The 13723-nt window shown below is 62.0% G+C and overlaps 1 protein-coding gene across 1 annotated transcript; it reads right to left on the bottom strand.

The window, feature by feature from the left end:
- Positions 1 to 5289: 5289 nt before the first annotated feature.
- On the bottom strand, positions 5290 to 8708 carry IRX3 (iroquois homeobox 3). The gene is made up of 4 exons (XM_059668026.1): positions 7703 to 8708; positions 6400 to 7513; positions 6153 to 6219; positions 5290 to 5727 (listed from the first exon to the last, which is right to left on the bottom strand). The coding sequence occupies exons 1-4, from the start codon at positions 7967 to 7969 to the stop codon at positions 5673 to 5675; spliced, it is 1503 nt and encodes a 500-aa protein (XP_059524009.1). The 5' UTR covers positions 7970 to 8708; the 3' UTR covers positions 5290 to 5672.
- Positions 8709 to 13723: the final 5015 nt, after the last annotated feature.

Here is a 13723-nt window from a genome sequence, read left to right as displayed (position 1 = left end):
ACACGGCCCAGAAAACACAGCTCTGCCACGTCCAGGCCTCTTAGTCCCGGGGAATGAGGCGGGGGGGCGGGGGGGGGAGCAGGGTGCTCTCATCCTGGTCAATTTGGGGGGCCCCAGGCAGCGGGGCCGGCCTGTGAGCCAGCCAGGTGGCCCGCCCCCCTCGGGCCTGCCACTCGGGCTGGCCAGGACGTCTCAGACCCCTGTCTGGGCACGAGGTGTGCGCTTCTTGCTGTCATGAACCCACCGCTCCCCTCCTCGCCCTGCTAATCGCATGAAAAACAGACAGCATTCAGGCAAGAGTAGCATTATTTTCATCAACACACATCGCGATCACCGCTTGGGAGATGTTTTTCAAATTACCCCTGGAAACTCCCCGGATCGAGTAATTATCAGGGAGAGAAGAGAGGAAGGGGAAGGGCGCGGAGGGGGCGCCAGGAGAGGCAGGCCGCTCTGCTTTGTCAGGGAGAAGGAAATAAAGAGAAAGCAGCGCTTCAAAGGGCGCATTTCCATAATTGCCCTGTAACTTTGGCAAAATAAATCTGCGCGGAGAACAGCCCAGGCTCTCAGATGAGTGCACTCCAAAGCCGAGGCCTCGGGCCCACTTGTTAGCGGCCTGCAGCGGGGAGGGCAGGCTCGCCACCCGCGCCACAGCCCTGGGACCAGCCGTCCCGGCCCGACACGGGGCCCGGGTAAGACCTCACCCTGCTTTTGTCTCCCTTCTGCCCCCTGACGCCACCACACACACGCACATATGCACACACACATGCCGGGCTCCCTGATACCACCACACATATGCACATGTGCACACATGTACGCACACACACACATGCCAGGCTCCCTGATACCACCGCATACATACACATATGCACACATGCACACGCGCACATGCACACACACACACATACTCTGGACTCTCTGACAACACCACACATATACACACATACACCTGGCTCCCTGACACTACCACACACATACACATATGCACACGCTCACACATGCACACACACACGAACACACACACACGCCCTCCTGGGTCACAGAAGCAAGTAAATAGAGACGCACTTGTGCACAGGGGCTGGCAGCAGTGAAGAGGTGGCGATAATCAGGAGACAACACGGCACCGAGTTACGCTTGCATCTGGGAGAACCTTCCAGAACCTGCTCCCGAGGGAAATGTCCAGGGAGAAAGGCCCTGCCTCCCAGACAGACGTCCTCTGTGGGGTCGCCTCTGTCCCTCTGGCCTGGGATGCTCCCACCCCAGCACAGCCTGGGGTGAGACCCGCTCTCTCCCCCAGGCCCGCCTGGTTCCTGTGCGCGCTCTCTCGCCCCCTCCTCCCCCTTCCAGGCCCAAAGGCTTGTGAGGAACACAAAGCACCCACTTAGCACCCTGTTTAATGTTCCTCTCCAGGCGCTGTGGTTTCTGGGAGAACAGACCTGATTTTCCGGGGTTGCCCCAGACACCGCGCCCGCCGACTCCCTGGCTGCTCAGCCGCGCACTGTTGACACCGGGCGGGAGGAGTCCGAGGGGAGGGCTGGCCGGTGCCTTGGAGGGCCTTCGCCCCTGCTCTCCACGCACTCGATGCCAGGAGCTCCCCAACCAGTCATGACCATGGAGAATGTCCCGACACTGCCCTGTGTCCCCGCGCGGCGGGGGGGGGGGGGGGTCGCCACGCGGAGAAGTACTCTTGGACCTCTCCTAGGCCTCTCCCTCCACCTCCGGAAGAGGGGCCACCTGGGCTTTCTATCCAGACAATCGGGATGGCCTGTGGGACGGGACTGGAGTGTCCAAGGGGAGCAGTGACTGTGTCAAAGCTACGTCGTCACACGCTAGACCAGTGGTCCTCAACCTTCTGGCCCTTTAAATACAGTTCCTCATGTTGTGCCAGGGGTCCTCAAACATTTTAAACGGGGGGCCAGTTCACTGTCCCTCAGACCGTTGGAGGGCCGGACTATAGCTTAAAAAAAAAACTATGAACAAATTCCTATGCACACTGCACATGTCTTATTTTGAAGTAAAAAAACAAAACGGGAACAAAGACAATATTTGTATTTGCATGTGGCCCGCGGGCCGTAGTTTGAGGACCCCTGTATGTGACCCAACCAAAAAATTATTGTCGTTGCTACTTCATAACTGTAATGTTGCTACTGTGATGAATCATCATGTAAATATCTGATATGCAGGATGGTCTTAGGCGACCCCTGTGAAAGGGTCGTTTGACCGCCAAAGGGGTCGCGACCCACAGGTTGAGAACCGCTGCGCTAGACGGCCCTTTTTAATGTGGTCAGGCTGGCTGGCTGGATCGGGTGACAGTGGTCAGTGAGGATCAGGAGGCCATATCTGGACAGGTCATGGGTCCCCATCACCCCCCTAACTATCTTTAGACCCACAGCTTTTCACTTTTGCCTCATCCTAGACAACGCCGGCTTTGTAAGACGATTTGGATAAACGGATCGAATCCAGTCCCCTCCGTGTTGCAGCTGGTGAACCTGGGGCCTGAGAGAGGGTGGGCCTGGGCCCCACTCAAGCGGGAGGTAGCTCGAGCCACAGACACCATTCCACACACCTGGAATGAACTGCCCGTTTTCGCTGGATGGAGGTAGCGGGGATGTGCAAGCAGGAATCAGAAGATGCAGAGGACATTTCTAGAAGGATACAAATAATGAGGCCCAAAGCCAGTTCCTGACAGAATCTCCCAAGAGGAGATTCTGACCCCAGCACCCAATCCCTCTCTCTCAACCTTCCGGAACTCAGGCCCACGTCAGTGGAGCAGGCCAGTGGCTGAGGCATCCCTCGCTCAGCTGCAGCCTCGCCTGCTCTAACCTGTCCACGCTGCCTCCCCACTGGACCCCACTTCCTCCTCCCTGTATTCCACCGAAAATAAATTCAATTGGAGACCGCGAGGGCGCCAGTCCCAGAGGTGGGCCGCCACTTAGGGAGGTAATTTTATTCCCTGGCCTGGCCGCGCACCGCCCCCTCCAGCTCCATGCGGATAATGAGGGGAGCGGTGACATACACGCTTTCCTCTGACCTAATTGATTATCCCACACACCTTGGAGCGCTTTGCATAACCAGCCCCGACAGCAGGAACCCCTGCCAGGCGGAGTGATTGACACATTTTATTTCTAATTGAAGCTTAATCAGGACCAAGGATGAGATTCCCATGTCCTCCCCCCCTCCCCCTCCCCCCCTCTCCCTTTTCCCCTCCTTCTCTCCCCTAGCTTCCCATCTCCTTTTTAAATCCTAGGGCCGGACAGTAAAGGATGGGGGCTGTTCCCAGGGCCCCTGAGAGGAGGGAGAGGAGGGGAGGACTCGGGGAGGAGGCTCTGGGAGGAGGACGGGGAGCCCGCTTCCTGGTGAAGTGCAAGTGCAGCAAAAGGGAGCTGCCTCCTGGTCCCTCTCTCAGCTCAAAGCCCTCGAGGGCCTTTTATTCTCTCCATTACCCTGTCTCTTTGGGGTCAACCTGAGGCCAGGTGAGGGCCCATGTGTTCGCTCATCCCACGGAGAACATGCAAACCCGGGACCTGCTCTTGGGTTTCCCCCTCTCCCCTCTGGCACCCACACCTCCTGCCCTTGCAGTGGGCAGGGCGGGTCTCCCCTGAGGACCCTTACCCCTGGGATGGGACAGGCTGCAGAGCGCGCGGAACCCAGGGTTTTCACTGGAGAGAGAGCAGGACTGGCACTCAGATCTCTTGGGGCTCTGCCTGCCCCCACCCTCACCCAGCTCCCTCTGCTCAGAGGCAGGCTTCCCCCTTGGGGGTCTTCAGCCATCACCCCCTCTCCCTGCTTCACCCCTGCTCGGGCAGTGCCCGCCCAGGTTCAAGGCCCAGGCGGTGGGTGCTGGCTCCATGTCGGGGGGTGGGGTGCCCAGGGTCAGAGCTGAACCCGAGTCACAGCCTGTGGCCAGGTAAGGACCCAAACTTTAGGGGGAGAAAAAGTGAAGAAAGAGTGGGGAGAAGGGGAGCCTGGTGTTCTGGAGGCCGGCACTGTCTCTGCTCACCAGACCTCTGTGACCTCCTTCCCACTGGAGCCTGGAGCACTGCACACGCACCTGTGTGGGGGTCCTGAGGGGGGGCGCTGGCAGCTGTACCCCACATAGACCAGTCCTTGCTGGACAGCCTCTGCTCCTGCCCAACCTCCCAGGTGGCTCTGGGGGTGCAAGCTCTCCCCAAACCTCCCCGGAGACCCGCCTGATGGTCACACGCCTCACTACTGGGGGCAAGCACCTAGTAGCTGGCCGCCTTATAAAGACACGAATTGCACGTGGGGAGGGAGACACAGAACAGGTCCCCCGACTTTGCACCCCAGCGCATTGTTGCTCTTCCAGAATCCCCTACAACTTCATGTCGAAGTTGGGCAAGGCTGGGGCCTGAAAGAGAAAAAGAGGTTGCGGAGGGGAGGCGATGCCTGGCTGGACAGGCCACGGTGGCCAGCGCCCAGCGGCCTCTTTGTCCTGTAGAGGGAGCTCTAGCCCCAAATTTCCCGGGCTCCCTCCCCTGGCCAGCCCGCCCCTATCCGGCTGCCCGAATCTGGGCTGGATCGGTGCTTGGGTCCGAACCACAGCGCCAGGCCCTGACCTCCCAAGGCTGCCCTTGCAGGGCACCTGGGGAAACCCACTGGGGCGCCCAGACGCACAGATGCCGCCAGGCCCCCCAGGCCCCCAACTCTCAATTCGGATTGGACACAGTCACCGGGAGGAAAGGCTGGGCTCCCCTAGGCTCCTCCATACCCTCCCCCTCTCCCCCCCCCCACACTCCTGCTTCTGTAAGGCCTCTGGGGTGCACTGTGGTTGGAAGGGGGCTTGAAGCTGGGCTTGCACCGCCCCTTCTTAAGAATGAACCAACCTCAATTGTTCCTATCTAAGAATGGGGGCGCAGGAAGAGCGAGCACCTCCCAACCTAACCCCTCTGTGTCCACGCCCTCCTGAGTCTTTCTGCTGCGTCACCAGAGGACGCCCCAAGACCCCGTGGTTGGGTCCGAGGACCAGCGGGTTGGACCCGTTTCCCGTTGCCCTGGTTGCCCACCTGTCTCCTGGGCCCCTTCTCTCCGGAGCCCCAGGGACTCCTCCAGCAGCACCCCCAGCCTCACCGCCTGCGCGCCTCCAACCTCGGCCTGCGCCTCCAACTCAACCTCTGCTCTCCTCTCATCACAGGGTCCAGACTCCTCTCTCTTGGTCTTTTCTGCGGATTCCAATGGCTCTTTAAACAGGGGGGTGGGTGGGGGTGGGGATGGGGGGGGGAACAAGACAGAACAACGAACAGCAAACAGACCCCTCTGGGGGCAGACAGGCGGTTATAGTCAAAGTGGCAACAGCTCATTTATTTAGCCAAAAATAGATACTTTCTTGTACAATTTGGTTCACACATATGTACATGTCTTCTGAATATATACAAACAAGTCAGACACGCTGATTCTCTCCGAAACGCCACTCCCCACAACCAGCCTCGCACACCCATCTCCCAAGCTCGGCTAATGTGGGGGACAGAAGCGACTTGGGGAGACTCCACCCGGGGGGACTTGTTGTATTTTTTTATTTCTTTTTTTTGTTTAGTTTTCTTTTTTTTTTTTTTAGGTATTCATACACAGACATGCTTACAAGTCATAACTATACAGAGCGATTACTTTTTTTTTTTTTTACAATTATTACAACGATTAAAAAATTAAAAAAAAAAGAACTAAGAGGAGGAGAGGGCCGACAAGACCAGCGCGGCGTCCAGGTGGTTCTGGGGCCTGGAAGAGAGAGGCAGTGGTAGCAACGGCCTGGGGAGCAAGGGGTACCCCGCTGCCTAGGGCTGGGAGACACCACGGGGTGGAGGTTGGGGGTTGGGGCCGGGGGTGGGGGGCTGGGGCCGGGACCCGGCAGTGTCGCCATGTAAAAGGATGTCAGCAGTAGATGTGGGTCCTCCCATTTAACTGGGAGGTGGGTGGGAGGCTCAGGACCTGAGGTCGGGGCTGGAAGTGCTTGGACTGGGGTAGGGTTATGGGGCCATCTCTGCGCCCTCGGGGACAACTGAGGGTGTGTTTCGTCCGTCCCCTTTTAAAAGGGTTTCCCAGCTGCGTCACCTCCGGGGGCAAAAGCCGGAATTCGCACCAGTTCTTTGCTTTTCTCGCCAGCCTGCTTTACCAACCTCCCCCCGCCCCTCGGGGTCTCTTACCGCCTGGGCACGGGCTGGAAGGCGGTCTTGAGTAACTTTTTCTCCACTTCCAAGGCACTGCAGCGATCTAAGGGCAGCGGGGAGGGAAAGGAGGCCTTCAGAGCTCTGCGCCGGCACCCAGGGCCGCGGGAGGCAGGCGCCCAGGTGAGGGCCCTTCGCTCCTGGGGTCCTAACCGTCCTCCCCGCCCCGGTCCGGGCGCATCCCCAGGCCCGCCCCCTCCCTCCGCACCCTGCGCTCAGCAGTCACCTGTTCCGCCCTCGGGCTCCGCGGGCCGAGCGAAGGCGGCAGCGGCGGCGGCCGGGTGACCCGAGGCTCCGGGGAGTCCCAACAGGTGTGGAGGGGCCGAGCCGAGCAGGGAGAGCGGGTGCGGGCGGGCGGCGGGCGGCGCGCCTGGGAACGGCCGGTTGGTCCACGCGGGGAATTTGCCCAGCGGCCCCGAGACCAGTCTGTGCGCCACGGCGGCGGCCGCGGCCGGGGAGAGCTGCAGGGCCGGGGGCGCCCCGGCGGCCCCGGGGGGAGAGCCTCCCGCGCCCGGAGGCGAACGGCGCGGGTTGTCCGGGCTCGTGGCCGTCTCGGCCAGGGACCAGATCTTGGGCTTCTGCAGGGCGGAGGCGGGCGCGGGAGCAGGAGCGCAGGGGTCCAGGCCCGCGGGGGGCGAGGGCGGGGATGGCGGCGCCGCGGCCAGTGGCGGTGGCACCGGGGCCAGGCTCAGGGCCGGCAGCGGGCGCTCCTCCGGGCCCTCGGAGCTGTCGTCCGAGTCGCTGTGCTTGGAGTCGGAACTGGGTCCCAGGCCCAGGTCGTCCTCCCCGCGCGCCGCCCCCGCCAGGACTAGCTCAGGCCCCGCGGCCGCGCCGTCCACGTTCTCCAAATCGATCTCCTCCTCGTCCTCGTCCTCCGCCAGGCCCTCGCCCCCCGGGTCCTCCTCCTCCCCGCCGAGCTCCTCCTCCTCCTCCAGCTCGCGCTTGCCCTCCTCCTCGTCCTCCTCCTCGTCCTCCTCGCGCTCGCTCCCGTACGCGTTGCCCTCCTCGTCGGTGCGGCTGCGGGGCGCCCACGTCATCTTGTTCTCCTTCTTGAGGCGCCGGCGCGCGTTGGCGAACCAGGTGGACACCTGGGTGAGGGTCATCTTGGTGATGATGGCCAGCATGATCTTCTCGCCCTTGGTGGGGTAGGGGTTCTTGCGGTGCTCGTTGAGCCAGGCCTTGAGCGTGCTCGTGCTCTCGCGGGTGGCGTTCTTCGGACGGGACGGGTCCCCGAACTGGTACTGGCCATAGGGGTAGAAGGCGGCGTGCGGGTGCGGAAACGCGGCGGCGGCGGCCGGGTGCTGCACCCCGGGGCTGTCTTTCAGCTCATACTGTGCGCCCTGAACGCACATGGAGAGAAGGAAGGGACACGCGCGGATGAGTCCTGGCCGTGGCCGCCGACCCCCGACCGCCTCCTGGCCTGGGCCCTGCGCGTCTACTCTTGCGCGCTCCCCGCGTCGGGTGGCCCAGCTCCAACCCGCACCCCCGCACCCCACCCCACCCCCATTCCCGGCTCCCCCGGCGCTTACCAGTTGCGGGAAGAGGGGCAGCTCGGCGGCGTAGGGCAGGAAAGCGCCGTAGCCTTGGGCGGCAGCGGCCGCTGCTGCCGCGGCGGCGTAGGGCGCCCCGTACACGGACGAGAGCACGTTGGACAGGGACCCCGAGGCGGCCAGCTCCGAGGCGCCGGCTGCCGGGCCGCCGCGGGCCCCAGCGCTGCCGCCGCCGCTGGCCGTCCCCGGGCGCTCGGGTGGGTAGATGGGGCGGATGTACTGGTAACCGAGCTGGGGGAAGGACATGGTGGCCCGCGGGGCGCGGACGGAGAGGGGGCCCGGCCGCCGGGGCCGCCCTGCTCAGCGCCGCCCGCGGGCTCCGGCGCGCATCGGGGGCTGGGCCGGGTTCAGGCCGCGCTGCCTCCCGCGCTGCGCGGCGCTCCGCGGTCCCCGATGGATCTGCTCCGCGGTGCGGCGGCGGCGGCCGGGAGCCAGGTCAGGTCCGGACAGACTGGCGGAGACTCCCGGGGCTCGGGGCCCTGATTGACATGTCCACGGGCCGCAGGCCCCTCCTCTCCGCGCCGCGCTCCCTCCTCTCGGCTGCCCGAGCGCCTCTGCCCGCTGCGGGCTGCGCGCCGCCCTCCGCTCCGCTCCCCGAGCTGTGTCGCGCCCCGCTTCCTTCGCCGCCTCTAGTGCTCACTCCTCCTCCTCGCCCTTCCTCTCCCCTCCCCTCGCTGTGCTCCACTCCCCCACCCAGGATCGCTTCCGCTCCTTCGGGCTCTTTACCTCTTCTGGGCGCTAGGAAACTCCTTTCTTTCTCACGATGCCTTTTCCTCCCTTTCTGCTCCCTTTTTCCTTTCTTCTCTCTCCCTTGCTCTCTCTCATCTGTCTCTCTACTCACTCTGCGCTGTCCCCACCCCACCGGGCGCTGAGCCCTGGGCGAAGGCGGCCGAAAGTTGTGGACACTTAGGGTGCTGTACGGGTAGGATGGTGGCGGCTGGGGGAGAGGTGTACGTCTCCGTCCGTGTGTCCGTCCCCGCCCTCTCTCCCTCCCTCGCCCTTTCCCAAATCTCAGGTCTGACGTCGCGCCCTCTTATTCGACTTTTCCCAGCGTCTCCTTCCCCAGTCGCCAATCGCCGGGAGCCTTACCGGCAAGGCCTCCCACCCTCGCGGATACGGTGCGCGGGGCGGGGCGCGGCGGGGGCGGGACCCCGGGCTCCAGTCCCTTCCCGCCCCCTCTGGCCAGCGCCCCGAGGCACCCGGGAGAGGCGCGGGGACGGGGGTTAGTACCGGGTCAGCTCGCCCCTCCTCGCTTCCCGCTCCTTGGCACCTCTCCCCCAACCCCAGCGCCGAGCCTGGGTCGGGACCAGACCTGGGTCCCGGGCAAGTGCCGGGGCCTTGGAGGGCCGGGGGGGGGGGGGGCCCCTTTGGCGCACGCACCCCTGACGCCCGGCCACTCTCAGCAGCCTGGGGAGGGCGCTAGAAGAGGGTGAGGGGGGTGCATTGTGTCTTCCAAGGCCACCTCAGTACCCTTGGGGGCGAGGCTGCCCCCCACCCAAGAGGACCAAACCCTGAGATTAGCCTCCTTAAGGGTCAGGGTGCGAATTACTTATTAGAAATGGCGGGCTGGTCTGGGGGTGTGGGTGGGGGCCCTTGGGGTCCTGGGGAGCGAGGACGTGAAAGGGGAGCCTGCCGGCGCCCTAAATGGGCGTGGGAATGGGGAGGAGCCGGGCGGCGAGGCTCCAGGAACTTTCGAGAGCACTTCCAAGAAGTTCGTAGGCTGGAATTTTCTGTACGTAGACACCCTTCCCTTCCCCGCTCCTCCCCTGCTCCCCGTCCGGGCGCCAACCTGCGTTCTTTTTTGCGTGGATTTCCCCGCCGTCTCGGGTGGGGATGGGAGGCAAGGCTTTGAGTTTTATGGGAGGGTAAATCCTAAACCGCAGCTGCACTCCTAGCACCCCGGCGCCCACCTTCACGGCCGAGGGCGCGTGGCCGCCCCGAGCAGAATAGAAATAGAAATGCCGGCATCGCGGCGGCTCCGGGCGCACAGGCCGGACCTGCGGGAGGAACGCCCCGGGGACCGCGCGAGGGCGGCGACTCTGCTGCAGAGACGCTGGCGCTGCTCAGAGGCGGACACTGGCCTCGGAGGACACTGGCCGCCGCGCGCTGATGGAGAGAGGAATCGAATCTCAGTTCCCGCATGGGGTCGGGTCGGAGGGTCTTGGCTCCGGCTGTCTGGGGTCTCCACTGCTCTTGGGAGCCCAGTTAGGGAATGAATTCCCGGGGGCACCCAGTGTGCACCCCACCCCCACGCCAGGCCTCTTCCCACCAGTCTTTATGCAGGGAGGCCACCCCAGGAGGTGGGGCTCCTAGGACACTGGGGCCGGGGGAGGAGGAGGGAAAGTTTGGGGGCCATCAGGCGCAGGGTTCCACTGGGGAAACTGGCCTGAGGCCTTCTCAAGCGGGGTCCAGCCGCTCCCCTTACCCCTCCCACCTGATGCTGCTGGGTGCACCCGCTGGCCTCAGCCGGAGTCGCCCCTGAAGAAGGAGGTACCTGGGGGGAGGTCTGGCTTGGACATATTTTCCCGGCGCCTGATTTCGTTTCCAGTGAAAACTCTCCGAGAAGTGGCGTAGGGGATCCTGAGCTCACTGCCTTGGGGAAAATCTGGGGGTTCAACACTGAGGGCAACCTTGGCATCCTTCGTTTCCCAGAGGGTTCCCCAGGGCTCAGACTCAAGCTTCAGTGGCCCTGAAGCCCTCTAGAGTTTGCACCGACCAGGACTGCGCCTAGAGCGAGATTCCCAGGCAGGAAGACTGGAGCTGCAATGCCCGAAATTGAACTCAGCCCGTCCAGGAGGAAGAGGAAACAGCCCTGGAGATGTGTCTAAGGCATCCATCAGCTTCGGACCTGGCTGCGCTGGCCTGCAGGAGGCGGGGACGAAGCCAAGGAAGGGATGAGGCTGTGCTCAGGGCACCAGCCCCGCTGGAGAGGGGCTGGCCTTGGTCTCGAAGGTGAACCTTCAGACCCAGACCCAATTGGGGGCCCAGGACCTTGGATGGTTTAGATCTCTCCAGGCAGCCCAGGTCCCAAGAACACGCAGCCTTTCCACCGCCCTCACCTCCAGCTAGGATCATCCAAGCCCCACGCCAGGACTCAGCGTCCCAGGCAGCCGAACCCCGAGGAGGCGCTGGCTCCCCAACTCCACTGGACCCGTGGAGCCTGGCTGAGGACTCAACTCTCAACGCCGAGGACAAGCGAACCTTTTTTTCCGGGGCTTTTTAATCCAAGAGATGGGGTCAAAGGGACACGCTCGCCCAGAGCAGAGAAGCAGGTGCACTGGGAAGTGGATTTGGAAAAGGCTGGGGCGCAGACGCGTGGTACGAAAACCCTTCTTCATCACCTTGCCTTCCTCCAACGTTCCCAGCGCACAAAGCGCACCGAGGCTTGCGGTGGAGGCTCCCTCAGCGCGTCCCTGAGTGTGGGGAGAGCACCCAGAGCACAGGCTCCGCGCACACTCGCGCAGGCGGGATGCGCCCCGGATCCCGGTCGGAAAACCAAGGCCCTTGAGGCTGCGCCAGGCACCGCACAGGAGAGCTGCGAATCACCAGGCCCACCGTCTGCCCCCTCTTCACCCCGCCTCGCCGGCCGCAGCCTCGGATCTCTCCGAGGAGGCCCCCCTTCCATCCTTCCCTCGCAGGCCTGAGATCCCGGGGCTGCAGGGCGGCCCAGAGAGCCCTGAGCTTCCTGCAGACGCCGGCGCGGCGCGGCGCACGCTCCCACCGCTCCCTCCCCCCGCGCTCGGGTTACAGGTTAATGAAATGCTCGTTTTCCTCAGTCATTTGTTTTGTTTTCCTGCAAAGTTCTGATAAGTAGCTAACCAACGAAGCTTGTAATTACAATCTTACAGAAACCGGGCCGATCTGTATATAAATCTCACCATCCAATTACAAGATGTAATAATTTTGCACTCAAGCTGGTAATGAGGTCTAATACTCGTGCATGCGATAATCCCCTCTGGATGCCGGCTTGATCAGATGTTGGCTTTGTAATTAGACGGGCAGAAAATCATTATTTCATGTTCAAATAGAAAATGAGGTTGGTGGGAAGTTAATTTCTCTCCGCTCTGTGAAGCGTAGACAAGAATTTAATGATTTAATTACAGTTGTAAGCCCTTTCCATGAGACTTAAATTGAGCTGAGAATATTTTTTTCTTCTCTCTCTCGCTCTCTCTCCCCCTCTCTCTCTTCCTCGCTCTCTCTCTCCCCGCGATTAGCAGCTGCATGGACGTCCAAGTGCGTGGCCTGGTGTCCCCAGGGGGAGGGATTTGCATCTGGCCAGGAATCTGGACCCCTGAGATCCCAGGAGGCCAGGGCAGGCGCCTCCAGAGCAGCTGCAGAAAAGGCTGCTGCTCGCCTTGGACTTGGAGCCATTGCCTGGGTCCGGAGAAGCAATAGAGAAACTTAGCTAACTTGGCTGTCAGCAAGGAAGGGAAAGGCCAGCAGGAATGGTCCTGGTAGGGGCAGCCGAGACTGGAGGGGTGGCTTCCCAGCCAGGCTCCGGCACCCTGGAGGAGGCCTGGCCACCCCAGGAGGGGCGCAGGGCTAGCCAGAGGGCTGCGTGCCCCCCTCCCCACACTTGTGCCTCCTCCACTGGCGCCACACGGGGTCTCCGGAGCAGCCTGTGGTGCAAAATGCATCCAGGTGAATGGCCTCCATTGAAAAACACTGGCCCTCCTGCAGCAGGAGTGATGTTATTTAGAAATTTATTTTACCTCTGCGGGGTCACCCATTCCCTCCTGACCCTTCATCCTCTTACCCTCCTATGTTGTTCTCTAAGGTCCGTCAGTCTCCCTCACTTCCTACGTATTCCGTTCCGGGACATTCGTTTTTCTCTTCTTTCCTCCACTCCCTCCTTTGTTGTTTTATTTCCGCCCCTCTCTGGACCACTTCTCAGTTATTTTTTTTTTTTCCTTCTATTTTGCTCCCCTTCCATCTTCCCTTATTTTATATCCTCCCTTTTTTCCTCTCCCTGACTCCGGGCCTGTGTCCCTCTCCCCAGCCTCCTCTCTCATCCTGTCTTTCCTCCCCCCTCTCTCATTCTAATCTCTCCTGTTTCCTTTTTCCATGTGGTGGTCTGTCTTTCAGGTTCTGTTTGTGGCATGTATTTTCTCTCTTCTCCTCTTCCTGTCCCAGATCTGCCCCCTCCCTCCTTGGATCCGCCTTCCCCTCAGACCCCCCTCCTCATCTCTCTGGGCAGATGAATTTGTCTTCTTATTGGATGCCAAGGCCAGAGCCCCCGTGATCCTGAGCCTTGGCCAGCCTAGCGCCTGCCTTTCTTCATGCATATTGAGGAGATGGTAATGAGCGCATTTGCATTGTTGCATGGAAATGCTGGGTTTCTTGCTGCAGTTCCGAAGGGCCATGGTGGCAGGGTAGCGCAGGCCCAAGAGAGCCTGGCAGCGGGCACCCATCCTGGTGGCCACAGCTGCCCTCAAGGGGCTCCGGGTGCTGGGGCGCCCCTGGGGGAAGAAGTGACTTCTCAGAGCTGAGCCAGGCGGCACCCCCTTGGGCTTCTCCACAAAGGCTGGCCAGCTCCCCTCATTAAAGCCTCATTATGGAAACCCCACCTCTCCGGGAAGGTGCCTTCCTGCCCCAGCCCTTGGGCCTCTGAGCCCCCTCCCTGGTGTTTCCAGGCAGGTGATGGAGGCCACCAGGAAATGAGTGCCTGACCACGCTGCTGTGATGCTTCGGGATCAAAAGCAGCCGCTTTGTGTACCTGCTGGGCTTACTCCTTGCTAATCTTGGAGGCCATGGACATCCCTAAGTCAGGGGAGTGGCTTGCAGGCCCTTCAGCTGTGGGGAGCCCTCTCCAGCCTGGGCTCAGCTGGACAGAGCTGCCCTAGTCATTCAAGAGAGGACGGAGAAGGACCTAGTCATTCGCGAGAGACGGAGAGGATCTGAAGGGCGGGAGACAGGACCCAGGCTCGCCCCTCTGATGGGTGAAGGTTTCTGACGCGGGAGCTTCCAGGGCCACACGCTGAGCTGAGCTCAGAGAGAACC

This window comes from Myotis daubentonii, chromosome 15 (assembly GCF_963259705.1).
Source record: "Myotis daubentonii chromosome 15, mMyoDau2.1, whole genome shotgun sequence".
Taxonomy (NCBI): domain Eukaryota; kingdom Metazoa; phylum Chordata; class Mammalia; order Chiroptera; family Vespertilionidae; genus Myotis; species Myotis daubentonii.
This window is presented reverse-complemented; position numbering and strand designations above follow the sequence as displayed.

Excerpts from the sequence above, each read along its gene's own strand:
- IRX3 (XM_059668026.1), bottom strand. The coding sequence starts at position 7,969 with ATGTCCTTCCCCCAGCTCGGTTACCAGTACATCCGCCCCATCTACCCA. Across the intron at positions 7,514-7,702 it reads TGCCCCTCTTCCCGCAACTG|GGCGCACAGTATGAGCTGAA; the intron begins GTAAGCGCCGGG and ends ATGTGCGTTCAG. Across the intron at positions 5,728-6,152 it reads TTCCAGCCCGTGCCCAGGCG|GCCCCAGAACCACCTGGACG; the intron begins GTAAGAGACCCC and ends TCTCTCTTCCAG.